Source organism: Marmota marmota, unplaced genomic scaffold (genome assembly GCF_001458135.2).
Source record: "Marmota marmota marmota unplaced genomic scaffold, marMar, whole genome shotgun sequence".
NCBI lineage: Eukaryota > Metazoa > Chordata > Mammalia > Rodentia > Sciuridae > Marmota > Marmota marmota.
Genome location: NW_026000240.1, coordinates 1,707,342 through 1,725,488, shown reverse-complemented (window position 1 = coordinate 1,725,488; position 18,147 = coordinate 1,707,342). Strand labels below are relative to the sequence as shown.

The window sequence follows — 18,147 nt, the reverse complement described above, 5'->3', positions numbered from 1 at the left end:
TGGTGGTTCCATTCCCAGTTTTGCAAGGAATCTCCATACTGCTTTCCATATTGGCTGCACCAATTTGCAGTATGAGTGTGCCTTTTCCCCACATCCTCGCCAACACTTATTGTTGTTTGTATTCTTGATAACTGCCTCCTTTTTTTTGGAGACAGGGTCTTGTAGAATTGCTAAGGCTGGCCTTGAACTTGGGATCCTTTTGCCTCAACCTCCTGACCTTGCTGTAGAGGTGGGTGCTACCATGCCAGGCTTTTTTTTTTTTTTTTTTAATCCTTTAATTTTTGATGGTATTGGGGATGGAACCTAGGACCTCATATGCTAGGCATGAACTCTGCCCAGAGCTACACCCCAACCCTATATATGCATTTAATGGCTTTCTAGGATGATCCACTAAAGAAACATACCTAAAAAGGCTCTAGGAAATAAAACCAGGACATTATTTATTTTTTTGGTGATACTAGAGATTGAATCCAGGGGTATTCTCCCACTAAGTCACATCCCCAGTCCTATTTATTTTTATTCTAAACTGCTAAGCCTCTAATTTACAATCTTATCTCAGCCACCCAAATAGTTGGAATTACAGTCATGTGCCATCATGTTCAGTCCAGGATATTATTTCTAAGTAAATACAAAGAAACTGCAGAAAGGCTTAGATGCTCACAAAAGCAGAGGCATGATAGGCACAGTTCACTGATGAAGAGCAGAGAAAACCACCACCTAGTTATCAGGCTGACAGGTGAGCCTATTGAGTTGAGATGGGAAAAATGAGGACAATATGTTAACCATATATCCTATCAAGCTCCCTTTTGAAACTTTTAAGAATTGCCTCCACTATGCATTAATTCAAAATGAACAGGAAAGATCAAAACAGAGTACTGGGAATGGTGTGCTGGGTTGGTTTGGGGAGAGGGACCGAAATGTAAAATCTGTATTTCCCCCTGTTAATCACCCACCAGAATAGCTCCTATTTTAAAAGGCTTAAACTAAGAGCAAAAGTCAGGGGACAGCAACAGGAAAAAGGATGCTTGCTTATGCCTGCTTCTAGTCTAGGCTTTAGACAAACAGAGAACACAGGAAGGCAGGCCCATTGCAACGTCATCATTTCAGGAAATAAAGATTTGGGGCTTCTATACTAGGAACAGAATGTATAGTGTTTACATTACATATCTTAACGTTGATCTAAGCATAGCCTTGTGTCTATACTGGAAAACAGGCCCAAAGGAAGATAAGCGATTCCCAACACTGGATAAACTGCATTTAAAAAACTGATTTTATAGAAGAAAATGCCTCTACCAACAAAAAATTAAGCTTGAGGTTCCACCACCTTGAATGAAGCTCCTCAAATAAGAAAGTGGTCTCCTCTACCAGATAGCCAGGCATGGTGGCACAGGCCTATAATCTCACTGACTCCCGCTGAGGCAGGAGGGCCAGCCCCCATAATTTAGTAAGACTCTTGTCTCAAGAGATGGGTATGTAGCTCAGTGTCAGAGCACTGCTTGGGTTCAACTCCAAAACCAGAAAAAAGCAGGGGGCGGTTAACAATGGGATGGGGGGGGGTTAACAATGGGATATGGGACCCCAATTTCAAACTAGTATTATGGGAAAGAGGCATTCTTATTAACAATATTATTTCTGGGTGGTAATAATATGGAGATTTTAAGTTTTATATCTGTGTTTTGTTTTTGCTTGCAGATGATAAACATGGATTCCTTATGTAATAGAAAGGCCCTACAAGGATGACAATGTCTCTCACTGATAACACACCTACCATTATCTCACTGGTACCAGAAGTAAAACAAAACATCATTAAGAGCATTTATCATATGACAACATTCACATATTTCGTCTAATCCTTAAAACTAATCTCTGTGTCAAGATACCATCTCTGCTAGGTCTGAGAATATGGCACATGTTAGAGCACTTCCTGGGTTCAATCCCCCCCGCACTATCTCGTCACCCCCCAAAAGATATTATCTTTGAAATAAAAAATGAAGACAAGAAAACTTAAAGAGATTAAGTAACTACCCTCAGGACACCCAACTAGCACAGAATAACTAAGATTCTTATGTAGGTTATGTGACTAGAGAAACTATGCTGTTAACTTTTATGCTATGTCATCTCCAAAACAAGAAATAGCTCTTTTCTCTACAAAAATAACTTGGGGCTGGGCACCCTTCGCACACCTTATAGTACTAGCTATTTGCAAAGCTCAGGAAGGAGGATTCTGAATTCAAGGCCAACCTAGACAAAAGATTAAGAACCTTTATAAAAGAAATAAAAGAAAGAAATGCAACCACTTGGTTCTACAACAAAATACAATACACACCTCAGAAATGACATCAGTAAAGAAGGCATGAAGTACTCAGAATAAACTTAAGGAATGTGTAAAACCTAGTGAAAAGTTGCAAAACACTAAGAAACTAAGTTCTGTTTTTAGACACGAAAACTCAACATTTTAAGAATATAATTTTCTCCAAATACTATAAGCAAAAAACATACTTATTTTCTTTAATTTATAAAATAAATAAAAAATTCATCTTGGGATTGATAAATTCCTAGAAAATTTTAAAAGCAATTAGAGATGGGCTGGGGTTGTAGCTCAGTGGTAGAGCACTTGCCTAGCATATGTGAAGCACTGGGTTCGATTCTCAGTACCACATATACATAAATAAAATAAAGGCCCATTGACAATTAAAAAAAATTTTAAAAAAACCTCTTTAAGAAAAACAATTAGAGAGATGAATAAGGGGACAGAAGAGGAGTGCATAATTTTTCAAATTATGAAACTACTTACAGTAATTAAAGCAAAATAATGCTAGTATACAAACAGATCAAGACCAGAAGGAAATTCAAAGCTAGTTGGTATTTCTTAACCACAAAGAAAAGAATGAATTGCTCAATAAATAATATTAGACTACCACCTGAACTTACAGCCAATTCATTCTGGTGGAAAGAATTATATTACTCCATTTTACTTTTTTTTTTAAACAAAGAATTATATTAAAAATAACACTTTAATAGTATAGAAGAAAATAAGAGTTGAATATTTATTTTAAAAATATTCAAGCTTTTCATGACAAGCTTTTCATGTAGAAGGGTTTTTTCCCCTTAATAAGTGACAAAAAACATTTTTAAACAAAGTGTAAAGTCACTTTTTTTATTTTGAGATAGGGTCTTGCTAAACTGCCCAGGCTGGTCTCCTTTTGAAAATGTATTTTTGTTTTCTTTATGGCAGTATTTGGGGATTGAACCCAGGAACTCAAGCACACTAGGCAAACCCTCTACCACTGAGTACACCTTCAACCCCAAATATGTATTTCTTGAGTATGTAAATGGCACATTATTCTTTTCTTGAAGCTGCTTTTTTCCCATCAATACATTATAGTTTTGTTTTGGTACCAGGGATTGAACCCTGTGGCGCTTAATCACTGTGCCACATCCCCAACCCTTTTTATTTTTTGAGACAGGGTTTTACTAAATTGCTTAGGGCCTTACGTGGTTGCTGAGTCTGGCTTTGAATTTGTGATCCTTCTGCCTCAGCCTCTGAAGCTGCTAGGATTATAGTCGTGCTTTACTGCGCCCAGTATACATAATACAGGTTTTTTTGGGGGGAGGGGTACTGGGGATTGAACTCAGGAGAACTCCACCACTGAGCCACATCCTCAGACCTATTTTGTATTTAGATTCAAGGTCTCACTGAGTTGCTCAGTGCCTTGCTTTTTGCTGAGGCTGGCTTTGAACTTGTGATCCTCCTGCCTCAGCCTCTAGAGCCCCTGGGATTATAGGCCCTGCCTTACATTATAGTGTGTTTTTTTTTTTCCCTTTTAAATCCATTCAAAATGATCTAGTAGTCCATTAAATGATTAAAATTGATTTTAATCAATTGCCCACTAATGAACATTTGATTTTTAGCTACTCTTTGCTATCTGAATAATGGGACAAAACCCTTAATTTGTGCTTTTCTATTGTTTCCCTAGTTAATACTTGCTAAAAGTTACATATCTGTGTCAAAAGGTATACATGCTAAACTAACATTTTCATTTGTGATCTGGTACATAAAAATTTATGATTTGATACATAAAGTTAAATTTTTTTTTTTATTCTTTTTTTGGGAATAAAAACTTGGGATTGAACCCAGGGCCTGAAGCTTGCTAAGCACTACCGCAAGTTACACCTCCAGTCCCAAGATTTTAATGTTATGGAGTCAAATTGGTTTATTTACTCCCCTACCCTCTGTACTGGTGATTGAATCTAGGAGTGCTTTACCACTGAGCTGCATGCCCAGTGTCCCCCCACCCCCTTTTTTCAAATTTGGAGACAAGAGTCTTGCTAAATTCCCAACACCTGCCTCAAACTTATCATCTCCCTAATTCGACCTCCAGAGTCTGTGGGATAACAGGTGTGAGCCATTGTGCCTGGCTTCTCAAATTTTTTTTTTTTTCTTTTAGTTTTGTTTTTTGAGACATAAGGTCTCACCATTTTACCCAGGCTTGTCTTAACCTCATGGACTCAAGTGATCCTTGTGCCTCAGTCTGTGGAGCACTTGGAACTACAGGCATGTGCCACCAAGCCCAGCTTTTATTTTATCTTTTTTTTTTTTTGGCAGTACTAGGGATTGAAGCCAGGGACATTATACCACTGAATACATTTCCAGCTTTTTAAATTTTGAGATAGGGTCTTGCTAAACTGCCCAGGCTGGTCTCAAACTTATTATACTCCTGCCTCAGCCTCCTGAGCTGCTGGGATTATAGGCAAGTGGCACTATGCCCAGTCATTTTAAATTGTTGTTTTTTAATTCTGGGTTTCCTATCATGTGTAAAATGTCTTATCAATACAAGATTACAAAGCTAAGTATGGTGGCATGCTCCTGAAATTCCACGTACTCAAAAGGCAGAAGCAGGAGAACTACTTGAGCCCACAAATTCAATCCGCAGTATCAAAAAAAAAAGAAAGAAATTTTGTCATTTGTGACATTGATGAACCTGGAAAACATATTAAGTAAAATAAACCAGGCACAGAAAGAAAAATACTACATGCCCTCAGATATACATGGAATAAAAGATTTTTACCAGACCCTATAGGCAGGAGAAGAGAGGGAACTTCCGCATTGTAGTATGGTAGCTTCAGTTAATTTACTGTATACTTGAAAACTGATAATAGAGTTGGCTGCAGGGGTGCACATCTATAACCCCAGCTATTCAGGAAGTTCCCAAGTCTAGGATCAGTAACTTAAGAGTTGTTTTGAGTCTCAGGATAAAAAAATAAAAACAACCCCCAAAATCCCAAGGATGGTGAGGTGCTAAGCAATTCAGAGAGACCGTGTCTCTAAATGAAATATAAAATAGGGCTGGAGATGTGGCTCAGTGGTGCAGAGCCTGAATTCAATCCCCACTACAAAAAAAAAAAAAAAAAGTCCCGGGGATGTAGGTCAATAGTAAAGCACTTCTGGATTCAATCCTCAGCAGTGGAAAAGAAAAGGAAAACTGATAGTACGTTGTGTGGGTTTTCTGTTTGTTTGAGATGGAGTCCCACTATGTTGGCCAGGCCAGTCTTGAACTCCTGAGGTCAAGCAAACCTCCTATATCAATGTGCTGAGTGCTGGAAGGCAGGTGTGCAACACTGGACTGGCTAGAAAAGAGATTGTAAACCACGTTTGGTGGCACATGACTAATCCCAGCAACTCAGGAAACTGAGGCAACAGGATCACAAGCTTTAGGCCAGCCTCAGCAATTTAGCAAGACTCAATCTCAAAATTAAAAGGGCTGGGGACATAGCTTGGTGGTAGAATGTCCCTGGGTTCAACCCCTGTACTGGGGGAAAAAAAGGAAACTGGGAATATAGCTCAGTTGGTAGAGTGCTTGCCTTGCATGCACAGGTGCTGGGTTCAATCCCCAGCCCACCAAAAAGAAAAACAAAAAGTAAATGTTCTCACTACAAGAAAAGTATAATGGGTATGTTGATTTGCTTGAATCAACACAATGTATACATATGAACATCCAACTGTGCTAAATCTTGTCAATTTAGAATTTTTTTTTTCTTTTGGCATTATGGGGGATGGAACTCACAGCCTGGCACATTCAAGACAAGAGCTGTACCACTGAGCTAACTCCTTAAGATACCCAGCCCTAAATTTCTTAAAAAATGGCCTCCTAAATGTTTCTTTTCATAGTTTTATAGAAATGATTCACATGCCACAAAAAATCACCCTCTTAAAGACTACAATTCAGTTAGAATATTTGCCATGTACAACTATGTAACAAATCCCACTATTATGTATAACTACTGATCAAAAATTGGGAAAGAAAGTATGATTCAAAGTCAGAACATCACTAACACTACCTCATTCCAGAACACTTGCATTATCCCATTAGCAGTCACTTCCCATTCTCCCCTCTTCCCAGGTCCTTGTAACCATTACTTTACTGTATTTGCCCATTCTGGACATTTTCAAGTTTATGGAATAAGGTTATGAGGGCTTTTATTTGTTTTCTTTCACTTAACATGTCTTTACTTAATAACATATCTGTATCAAAACATGTATCAGTATGTCTTTTTATGGTAGACTAATATTCCACTATATAGATTTGGACATTTAGATTTCTGATTTGGGGCTAATATGAATAATGGTGTTATGAACTTTCATCCACAATTTTTTTGTGTGTCTGGGGGCTGTGGGTGAAGCTCAGTGGTACATAGAGTGCTCAACATGCATGAGATCTGCGTAAAATCCCCAGCACCAACAAAAACTTTGTGTGTGTCTAGGGGTGTAGCTCAGTGGTAGAGGGCTTGCCTAGCAGGGGAGAGGCCCTGGTTTCCATCCCCTGCAGCACATTAAAAAAAAATAACAAAATGTTTTCTGTACTTGGTTCTATTTAAAATTTCAATCCACCCAGAATGTACTGTGGAACAGGATCTATTGCTTTTCCTTCCAAACATAACTATTCTGGTTATTTCTCTTAATCCTTAATGTTCCATAATTCCACTGAACAAAATTTAGAGTGGTGTTTTAATCCTGATTGGCATGTACTGCACTTTCCTAATTTGGTTCCTTTTACAGTGCTGGGGATGAACCCCAGGGCCTTAGACATGGTAGGCAAGTGCTTTACCACCGAACTATACCCTCAGCCCTAAATCTTAAGACGCTTATTTTTCTCTTTAATTCTAAAACATTTACCTTGTTATTTTCTTCAGTTTCCCTCCCATCATCTCCTGATACATTCATGAGATAGAACTTTAAGCTCTTCTTTGAAGTGAAAGAAGACATCTTGCCAAGTAATCTGAGTATAGAACCTTCAATTGTCATATTCTACCACACTTTTTTTTATAGTTGTCCTGTACAAGTGTAACTCAGTATTCACATTTACTATAGCAAATAGTGATTAATGGTCATTAAAAGTATTCAACTTGAGTGAGGTACGGTGGTACATACCTGTAATCCCAGTTACTCAAGAGGTTGAGGCAGGAGGACTCCAAGTTCAAGGCCAGTCTGGGAAAGACTGTGTCTCCAAAAAAATAAAAAGGGCTAGGGAATGCAGCTCAGTGGTGGATGGCTTGCCTATAATGAACCATATCATGGATTCAATCCCAGGACCACTGGGGGTGGAGGGAAGCACTCAGTTTTTCAAGGGAGTTATTTTTCTTTTTATGCTCATTTCATCAATTTATGCAGTACCGAAAGAAATAATGAAACTGTAGAAAGTTTCTTATAAGTACAACCAACTCAACTTAAAAAATGGCCTCCTAAATATATAAATCAACTGAAAGGAGTGTGACAGTTATGGTAGAGCCAGCATTTAGCATCCTATTGAACTCAATTCTGGCCAATGCTATGTAAGTCAGTTAAGGGAATATCTACTGTGCCTTCTGCCCTACACTCTTTCCTATTCTGATTGCTCTATTAATACTGACTACTCAAGTTTACCACTTATATGTGTTAAATTTATATCTCTTGTTGTGTTGACTTTTTTCAGATTGATAAGATTGTGAGCTCACCTCTCCTTAGGTACTTGCTGAGGGTAAGGGACTGTGATGGGCCAGTAGCTGTTACTCTGCCCTGAACTACTTTCTGTGGGAGTGGTGATACTTTCCAGGTGTTACAGGGTTGGGGCAAATGTCCTATTTCCTTTCTTAGAATTTTGATTTGATAGCAGTTGCTGTCTTTGTCAAGATGTGGCACAGGTAGAGAGATTTTTACAACTATTCAACCTTTTATTATGGGTCTCCCCTTTCATCTACTCCAGGAAATGACCACCTTCAGTATTTCACCATTTTCCCGCATTGAATTCTTTCTGCCCTTCAGGACTTCCCTTTATTTTCTGTCTTGGAGAAACTTCTGATTCTCATTCACCAAAACTCTCCTCATTTTTGAGCATGGAGATACATGCACTTTGAATATATTTTCATAATTTCTATGAAGTGGGTAGGAAGAATAGGTTTCATGTATTTAACTTCATCCTCTAAAACCTGGAACTCTTCTGTATTTCTGACAAATATTCTTTACCAAGTGAAGGTAAGTGAAGGACATTTCCTTTGATCCTGGTTGTTGCTGGTACTGTCCTGGGGACTGAGCCCAGGGGGGCTTTACCACTGAGGTGCATCCCTCGCCATTTTAATTTTTTATTTTGAGACATGGTCTTGCTTAAGTTGCTGAGGCTGGCCTCAAAATTGTGATCCTCCTGTCTTACCTTCCCAAACTGCTGGAATTACAGGTATATACCAGAGTGTCTAGATATTTCTAGTCTTATTAAAGGTTTTTAAAGACCTACTAAGATCTATGATTTTTCTCCTTTAACCTACTAAAATAATAAGTTACAGTAAATGGGTATGGTATTCTGTAAAACTTCTTACTTCCTCAGGTCATGCCACAGCTTTACTATATGCCATATCATATTTGGAAATGTTACATTATTATGGTGCTGCTAACCTTTTACTAAGAAAAATAGGTTTCATGTATTTTTTTTTAATTTATTTTTTAGTTGCAGTTGGACACAATACTTTATTTATTTTCATGTGGTGCTGAGGATCGAACCCAGGGCCTGACTGAGCCACAACGTCAGCCCTTCATTTTTATTCTAGGACAGTATAAACAACAGAAATCATTTTTTTAAAGATTTGCTGCCAGACACAGTGGCACAAGCCTGGGATCCCAGTAATTCAGGAGGCTGAGGCAGGAGGATTTTTCAGTTCAAGGCTAATCTCGTAACTTGGCGAGACACTGTCTCAAAATAAAAAATAAAAAGGGCTGGGGATGCAGCTCAGTGGTAAAGCACTCCTGGATTGAATCCCCGATACCTAAATAAATAAATGATTTATTAACCCTCTACTTTTTCTTTATCATAAAAACTTAATTCAATCAAACCATTTTTCTCCTTGCACTCTTAATTTTACACAGATATCTTTCAATATCAAAATATAAATTGAGCTTATTTATAGTGGTGATGGGAACTGAACTTAACACGAGAGGCACTCCCTCTACCACTTAGCTATACTCTTAGCCCTAAATATAGTCTTAAAGGCTTGTATGATGCATATCATTTTCTGAATATGCCAAAATTTATGCTTCAATTAAAAACCTGTTGGGCTGGGATTGTGGCTCAGCGGTAGAGTGCTCACCTAGCACGGGCGGGACCCAGGTTCGATTCTCAGCACCACATAAAAATAAAGGCATTGTGTTGTGTCCATCTCCAAAAAGGATTCATTCTCTCTCTCTTAAAAAACAAAAACAAAAATAAAACCTGTTGTTTGGGGTTTTTAATTATAAGTTTATATAAGGGGGATTACTAACATAATAAATGTAACACCCTTATATAAACATATTAGTACTCTTTTACATCTAAGATAAATTTACATGCTTGTTTATGTAAACTTTGACAAGAGAAGACATGATGTGGGCTGGGGACTGGGGATACAGCTCAGTAGCTGAGCACCTCAGGTTCAATCCTTGTATCAGGGGGCTCAGAGGGGGAGTGAAACCAGTATATCCTGGTTTGTTGCTACACTCTTAAGAACCAGCATAGTGGCTGGTACACAGAATCTTCTTACATATTAAATAAACAAAATAGGAACATTCTAATAGAAAAACAGACACCGGAAAATCAGGCACAAACAAAAAAATATTCAACACATAAAAAGATGTCCAAGTTAAAAACGCCAAATTAAAACTCTCATTGTTATAGAAGAAACAACTAGAAATTAATATTAAGTGTTCATTAAGCAGTCAAGGATTCATAAAATAATTTGTGGGACTCTACATAATACAGCAATATAAAAGGTCTCAAGAAAAACATCCAAGTGGTTAAAGGGAAAGCCATGTGTGGGAGGGAAAAAACAAGACTCATTATAAGAAAAGTTAATGGACAGCAAGTGTGGGCCAGAGATTGGGGAGAAGAAAGGAAGAGTGCATACCAGAAAGGCAGACTGAAAGCTGTTCATCGTCCACTGGAGATGCTTTTGAGTTGTTCTTCCCCACTCCCAGTTGATTTTCTAGTTTGAGTTCACTGCATGCCAGGGGAGCTTCCAGTGGACTTTTACAGTAAGGGTGGTCCAGCAACTTAGAACTAAGAATGTTCTGCTTGAAAGATCCATCCTCTTCCATCTGGTAGGAGTTCTCATTGTGAACATTCTCTTCAGACACAGGCCCATCTACACTACTCACAGATTTATCTGCTCCTGTCACTGACAGCTTTACTCTGTCATCACTGACAGTGCTTGTCCGATTTTCCTGATCCAGAGTCATAATTTCTTTTTCATTTTCTGAAGTGAACGTTTTACTAGAATGATGTTCTGACAAGGGCATGTCATGAATCAGCTCCGTACACTCCCACTTTGGAGACAAACAAGGTGATTGGTCCCAAGTGTATGTGGTACTGCCATTCTGTTGGTCAGGGAATGCTTCATCTAAATTAAGCTCCTTGTCTGGGAAAGGACTTCCTTTAGGGTGATCATCAGGCATATGGGAGTTCTTTCCCTTCACTACAACATTGCTGTCCATATCTGGGAAGTATGGCTGATGCTGACAAGAAGGATCTTTAGGTTCTGGGGAAGGAAATGGGCTACAACTGCCACCCTCCGTATTATCTTTAAGGGTCTCTTGGTGGTCCCCAGTGACCTTTTGTACCCAGCTTCGCTGGGCTTTCCTTGGCTTGCAAACTTTGCTTTTTGTTCTGAAGTGCTGGGATCTGAGAATCCTATACTGAAATCTAATCATGGATAATTTCTCATACATCATCAGTGGAGACACTTTTATTCTTCGATGTTGGTTAAGTTGGAACTTTTTTGGAATCAGGGGTCCCCCACTCCTGTGGTGTTCTAGTCCTTTGCAGCAGCCATAACAAAAGCGCTTTCTCTTATGATTGCTCAAGGTGACCACAATCTTGCCACTCTCACCTGGACTTTGGCTTTCCCCAGTGAACTTCATGGGAAACTCAGAAACCTGTGGCACTGTCCTAGGTCTATGACCATTGGTCTGACCTAATGCACTACTTGCTGGCAAGCCAGCGACTGCCTTTAAGAGACTCTTCTCTCCGCAGTATTCATGGTCCGAGTTCTTTGCTGATGATAGTAACTTCTCTGCTTGGAGTTTCAGAAGACTCCTTGAGGAAGAAACGAAGTACTTAGTGTCCTTTCTTTTCACTTTAGAAGACAAAGTACTAGGATTTTGAGTAGCCACACTGGATTTAGTCTTAGCACAAAAAGATTCATCCTGAATCCACGATTTCTGGATTTGAAGAGCCTTCTTTCTACAATGAAAATGACTCAACTGTCTATTCCAAGTAAATGACCTTCCCAACTTAGCATTCAGAATGCATAAGTGTTGGTGAAAGTAGAATTTCTTAAAGCCTCCAAACCCAGTATTCCATTTCTCAGAAAAGGCTAAGTGGATTCCTTTCCTCCATAGAATTTTCCTCTGTTTTTTCATTTTTCTGATGCATAATGAGATGTAGATGTAGCTACAAAGAAGAAAATGTAAAGAAATGTTATGTATCAATCTAAAAGTAAGGTCATGAAGGCATTCACAGAAATGAAGACAAAAAAATTGAAAAAAGAGCATATATATTTCAATTTAACACAACTGAATAATGAAATCCTACCTGATTGGGCTGGGGTTGTAGTTTAGTGGTAGAGCACTTACTTAGCATGTGTGAGGCACTGAGTTCAATCCTCAGCATCATATAAAAAAAATAAGTAAATAAAAGAATGATATTGTGCTCATCTTCTTAAAAGAAAAAAGAAAAAGAAAAAGAAATCCTACCTGATCAAGGTTTTAATCACAGTGAAAAACTGGGGAAGAAAGAAGACATGAGCACTAACAAGACCCCATTGGCTGTACACCTGTTTTGAATAGAAATCAGTTTCAAAAATCATTTCTCAGGACAGAGTCACAGGACTGGGAGTCAGAAGAGAATTTCTAAGTGTTGGCTCTGTTTCTCGTTAACTAAGTGACATTAAGCAAGTCATCCAAATTTTGTGTTCTTATTTATAAAATGAAAAACAGAGAAGGGAAAGGGAACCAAATACCACTTAAGACTAATTCCATGTTCTTTCTTATTTGTTTTTCTGTCATACTGGGGATTAACCCAGGGTCTCGCACAGGCCAGGTGTGTGCTCCACCACTGAGCTACATGCTCAGGTCCCATATCTACTTATTTAGAATTTGCCCATAGCAAAATGACTTGCTTCCTACAGCAAAATTTTAAAAGGGCAGGTACCTTTGCTCTGTAGAGTCATCTACAGGTAGATACTCCATCAACACATGATATCAGTATCTCAAGAGAGAGAACAGGCTGCTCCTTGCCAGTCAAAGACTCTCTGAGTGACTGTGCAGGAAAAGGATTCCATCAAATGCTCTCACCCAGTTATTCTGGTTCTCAAGTGAATATAAAGAACAAAAACCAACACAAGTATACACACATAAACTTCAGAAACACGATGATAAGAGATGGGAGATGGGAATGAATGGCAATTAAAAGCAAACACAATTTACCCTCAAGTTAGTAATATCTAATATTACTGAAGGTTTTAGGCATCAGGCACTATAGATGAGATCAAAGAAACCCTAGACTATGAATAGAAACCAATATTCTAATGACAGTTTTTTTTTCCCAATAAGCTAACAACTTATTGAAAGTTTTCCCAGCCTGGAGGAGAGGATGGGAACAGTCCGGAGTACTTCATTTCTGTGTATCAGTTTTCAATCAGAACAAAAGTAGAAGGATAAATATATGTATCTCAGTTCTTGTTAAAAATCCCATTGAGATGACAGAAATTGCTTTTTTCCCCCTCCCCCCAAACTCAGGATTAAACCCAAAGCCTTATCCAGGACTTCATGGATGCTGGGGAAGTGCTCTACCATAGAGCTACCACTGAGCTACATCCCCAGCATGGAAATTGGATTTTTTAAAAGGCAAAGCCCCTCAACGACAAAGACAATAAAAGGGATAAGAACAATAAAAGTTTTGAAAGACCCAAGTAGATGAATGTGTAACAGCTGACCCAACAGGGCAAGAGCTGAAATCTAAGCCAATGGTAGGGAAGACCAAGAAGCAAGCTACAGTTCAGAAAGGCTTAAAAATAGAAGCAAAAAATATGATGAAAATCAGAAATATGGTGGAGATGAAAAAAGAAGAACTGGTGAAAAATCTAAAAAAGTAGGCGGGAAGGTGGGTGTAGTGGCACAAACATGTTATGCCTGATACTTAGGAGGCTAAGGCAGGAGGATCCAAAGTTTGAGGTCAACCTCAGAAGTTTAGCAAGACTCTGCCTCAAAATGTAAAAAAGTAAAAAGGGCTGGGAATGTAACTCAGTGATAGAGTGACCCTGGGTTCAGTACCCCTCACACCAAAAAAAGCAATAGCACTTGAACCCTCAGATCTCTTTCCCCTACCTTTGCAAAAAACTAAAGCAGATTAAAACTAATAATACAACAAAAACTATAGATTAATCAAATTTTTAAAACTATTAGAAACAGAGGAAAAGGGGAATTCATGCTTAATGGGAACACAATCTCAATTTGGGAAGATGAAAAGGCCCCGGAGATGGATGGTGGTGGTGGCTGCAAAGTAACGTGAATGTACTTAATGCCACTAAACTGTCCACGTAAAAACGGTTAAAATTGTAAATTATGTATATTTTACCACAATAAAATAAAAGGCGACTTGGGTTGTAGCTCAATGGTAGTTGCCTTGCATGTGTGAGGCTCTGGCTTCAATCCCCATCACCATGAACGTACAAAAAATGTTATTTTTTTAAAAAGGAACAATGAAAAGCTATATAAAGCTTATCAGCCAAGTGCATTGGCACATGCCAATAAATCCAGCAACTCAGAAGACTGAGGCAGGAGGATCACAGCTTGAGGCCAGCCTCAGCAACTTAGTGAGGTCCTAAGCAATTCATCAAGACCCAGTCTTTAAAAAAAAAAAAAAAAAAAAAAGAGCAGGAGGTATATCTCTGTGGTTCAATCCCCTTAAGAAAGAAAGCTTAACAGATAAAAGATAACTGATAAGCCAAAATAAAATACTTGCAATATACACCATGGATTTAGAGCTATAATATTCCTAATACATAAAGAGCTCTTAAATTGAGGAATAAAGGACAAAAAGCCTGTTGGCTTAGTAGAAAGATGAAAGAAAGACCTAACAAGACAATTCACAAATAAAATTTTCTAAATGACCCCTAAACATAAGAAAACATGTTCAATGTCACTATAAGGTTGGGCATGGTGGTACACACCTATAATTCCAGTGATTCGGGAATAGGAGGACTTCAAGTTCAAAGCCAGCCTCAGCAACTTGGTGATGCCCTAAGCAACTTGGCAAGACTCAATGTCTCAAAAAATGAAAAGATCTGGGGATGAGCTCAGTGGTTAAATGTAACTGTGTTCAATCCCCAGAAAAAATAAGAAAGGTAAAGAAGTTAATTCACTCATAAGAAAATTGGCAAAGGTCTGGCCATGAAACTGAGTGGTAGAATGCTTGCCTAGTATGAGTGAAGCCCCAGTTTCAATCCCAGGATGTAAAAAAAAAAAAAAAAAAAAAAAAGCGAGAGATAGAGAAATATTTCACAGCTGGAGAAAAGACATTTTTTTTCTTTGCTGGCGGGAGTACAAACTGATACAATGTTTTTGGAGGAGAATTTGGTAATATTTAAATTGGTAATATTTAAATTTGGTAATATTTAAAACTACAAAAGTATTTACCTTCATACGCAGCATCCCCAATTTAAGGAATTTACCCTGAAGACATACCTGCAACAATGAAAATACATATGTACAAGACTATTCACTGCAACACTGTTTCTAATAGCAAAATATTGAAAATAACCTACATGTACTTACATAGGATAGTGCTTGAATAAACTATGGCTTATCCACACAATGCATGAAGCTATAAAAGAACAACCAGGTTTGGTGGCACAGGCTCCAATTATAATCCCAGCAATTTGGGAGGCTGATGCAAGGAGGATGACAAATTCAAGGCCAGCCTGGGCAATTCAATGAGATCCTCTCTGAAAATAAAATTAAATTAAATTTTAAAAAAAGGGGGGACTGGTAATGTAGTTCAGTGGTAGAGCACCCAGGGTTTCAATCCCCTGTATGGGGGTTGGGGGGATTCACTATATGAACTAACATGGAATGACTTCCAGAATATATCGTTAAGTGAGTAAAGTTAAGTTCAAATAAGTATCAATAATATGCCACTGTATGGAAGGTGGGCACCAGAAGAATGGAGGAATTGGGAACGAGTAGAAAAGATGAGAGGAAAGGTAATTCTCTGAATATATATACCTTTTTGTAAAGTTCTGAATTTTTAGAACCATGTTAATGCTTCATATACTTAAACCTAACTGCATTTCAAATGAATAACATAACCATACTGAAAGTAAAGGAAAATAATTATCTAAAAAAACTTAAAAAAATAATATTGCGGCTGTATGCTCTAGAACTAAAGACAAAAAGACTGTGAACAAATCTTGCACACTAATTGCTTTTCCACAGAAATATAAGTTAATTCTGAAACTATCTATCGTACATATGTTGTGCATAATTAGAACCAGAGATTTCACTGCTGTAGAAAGAAAAACTAATGATGATCAAAGAAAGTGAAAATGAACCTATGGTGCTACAATGAAATTGGAGGTATCAGAATGAATACATAGTGTTTAATATACATACAGATATAAAAGTGTACATAGTTTACATGTATGTGTGTGTGTTTTGAGTGTGTATGTATGAATATTTGAGAATAAGCAATGGGGCATAGAAAACACAAGATAACCTGGAATATCATTGGGGTGCTGGAAAGGTACAAGCATTCAAAAATTAAGAATGACATGTCAAAAAGATACAGAAATCAACGGGAAGAGACTCACAATGGCCAAGAAAACTTTGAGCAACCAAATGCATAATGACAGTGATGGGTTATAATCCAATAATAAAATAAGTATCCTTGAGTTTACCGTGATACAAGAAACTTGACTCAATAAATAAATCGGAAAAATGGGTACCTCTTCCTTACAGAGAATTTCAAATTAGTTAAGTGTGGAAGGAATGATGGAAATAGGAGTTAAAATCTACAAACCCTTTGAGAAGTAAGAGACTCAGGAAAGAAAAATTTATGAATACTAAAATCAGAGGGCGAAATTACAATGAGAAAAAAGATACTTACATAGTCTCAAAGTACCCCCTATAAGACACTTTAAATAGTGTCTTATAAAAAGAAAAATAGCTTTCAATGGAAAAATCTGCCAAACATCCCTGTAACCATGTGATCAAAGTTAGAAGACATACGGACATTATATGCCTCCTGATAAGACACTACATCACTCTTGTGGTATTCTTGTCAAACATGTGTATCCTGAATTTATTCATGAGAAACAACAGACACTGACTGGCCAAAACTCTTGAAAGGTGTCAATTAAAGTCAAAGAGAAACTATAGAGATTAAAAGACTAAGACTAAGGTTACATGGCAATGCAATATGCAATCCTAGATTCAGTCCTAATCTAGAAATGGAAATTGATGGGACAACAGACAAAATGTGAATAAGGCTTGTAGAGTAAAGTATTTTCTAAAGACTGTTGACAGCAACAGCCGAAGGGGCCCCAGCAAACTTCCAGCTGCCAGCAAACTTCCAGCTGCCGGCTGATGATTGGCTCACAGCCGCCCCAGCAACATCTAGCTGATTGGCTCCTCTGCGGTGATGCTCATTGGGCTGTTTCCCTGCCCTTTCAGACCACGGAGCTGCTCATTGGGGGACTTTTTTGGCTCCGCCCACATGACCCAGCCAATCGGCCTCAAGAGCAGGAGGATTGTGGGAGGGGGGGAGAAGCTTGTGTGGGAGAGAGAGGCTTGTGGAAAGCCGGTGGTGGCAGTTGAGGCTCTGAGGGTTTTTCCTGAGAGGCTGTTTTGTTTGGCGTGTGTGGTTCTAAAAATAAAGTTAGTTTCTTTTGACAAGTGGCTCCTGATTGTGCCCAGCCAGACTGCGGCATTTGGTGGCTCGCACGGGGAGCGACTGAGGGTAAGTGTAACTGCTTGCCCCTGAGGGCAGGGCGAGAGGATGGGTAGCCATTTTAAGATCCTCTTTTGATTTTGCTTCACTTTTGTTTTAAGTTGCCTGTCCCTGGAGATGAGTGAGACGGAAGAAAAACCGCTCACATCTGAGGAAAAAGCTATTTACGTCTGAGGAACAGATAGGGAGAAAGGACGGATGCACATGTCAGGAGGATAGAAAGGCTATAATGACTTTTTGGTTGTTCCCTTTTTATTTCATTCTGTCTCGGTTTTGTTTGGCGTCATCTTGTTGGGTTGTATTATACTAGAAATACGGGATCAGAAATTAGTAAAAAAGCAACTGAAGAGTGTTAGTAATTGTTAGAGGAAGGAGGCATCTCAGTAAATCAAGAACATCAGGGCATACGTTGATACAATACAAAAAGTGTAGCCCATGGCTTTTTTAAGGGAGGAGTTGTTAAAATCATATCACAATGATCATGGTGAAGATTTAAAAAGAATAGAAAAGAAAAGCCCAGGGACTCTGCCAGTTGGCACATTGCCATTGTGGACGTTCATATCTTGTTTGCTTAGTCCAAAGCCTTCAGTTCAGACAATGGTAGAGGAAGAAGAAGACATAATGATTCAAGTAAAAGAGAAGG

At 38.4% G+C, this 18,147-nt stretch overlaps 1 protein-coding gene across 7 annotated transcripts in view; it reads right to left on the bottom strand.

Annotated features, from left to right (window-relative positions):
• Positions 1–18,147, bottom strand: part of LOC107143216 (sentrin-specific protease 5) — a 44,344-nt gene that overhangs the window by 17,726 nt on the left and 8,471 nt on the right. For 2 of the 7 annotated variants that reach the window (XM_048794174.1, XM_048794178.1), the window contains exons 1-2: positions 12,708–12,990; positions 10,405–11,948 (exon numbers count right to left, since the gene is read on the bottom strand). In XM_048794174.1, the coding sequence (XP_048650131.1) occupies positions 10,405–11,948; positions 12,708–12,745 (1,582 nt within the window). In that variant the 5' untranslated portion in view covers positions 12,746–12,990. Of the gene's footprint in view, positions 1–10,404; positions 11,949–12,707; positions 12,992–15,193; positions 15,242–15,331; positions 15,502–18,147 lie in introns of those variants that run through there. The other 5 variants (XM_015486827.2, XM_048794175.1, XM_048794176.1 and 2 more) reach the window with 5 other exon arrangements.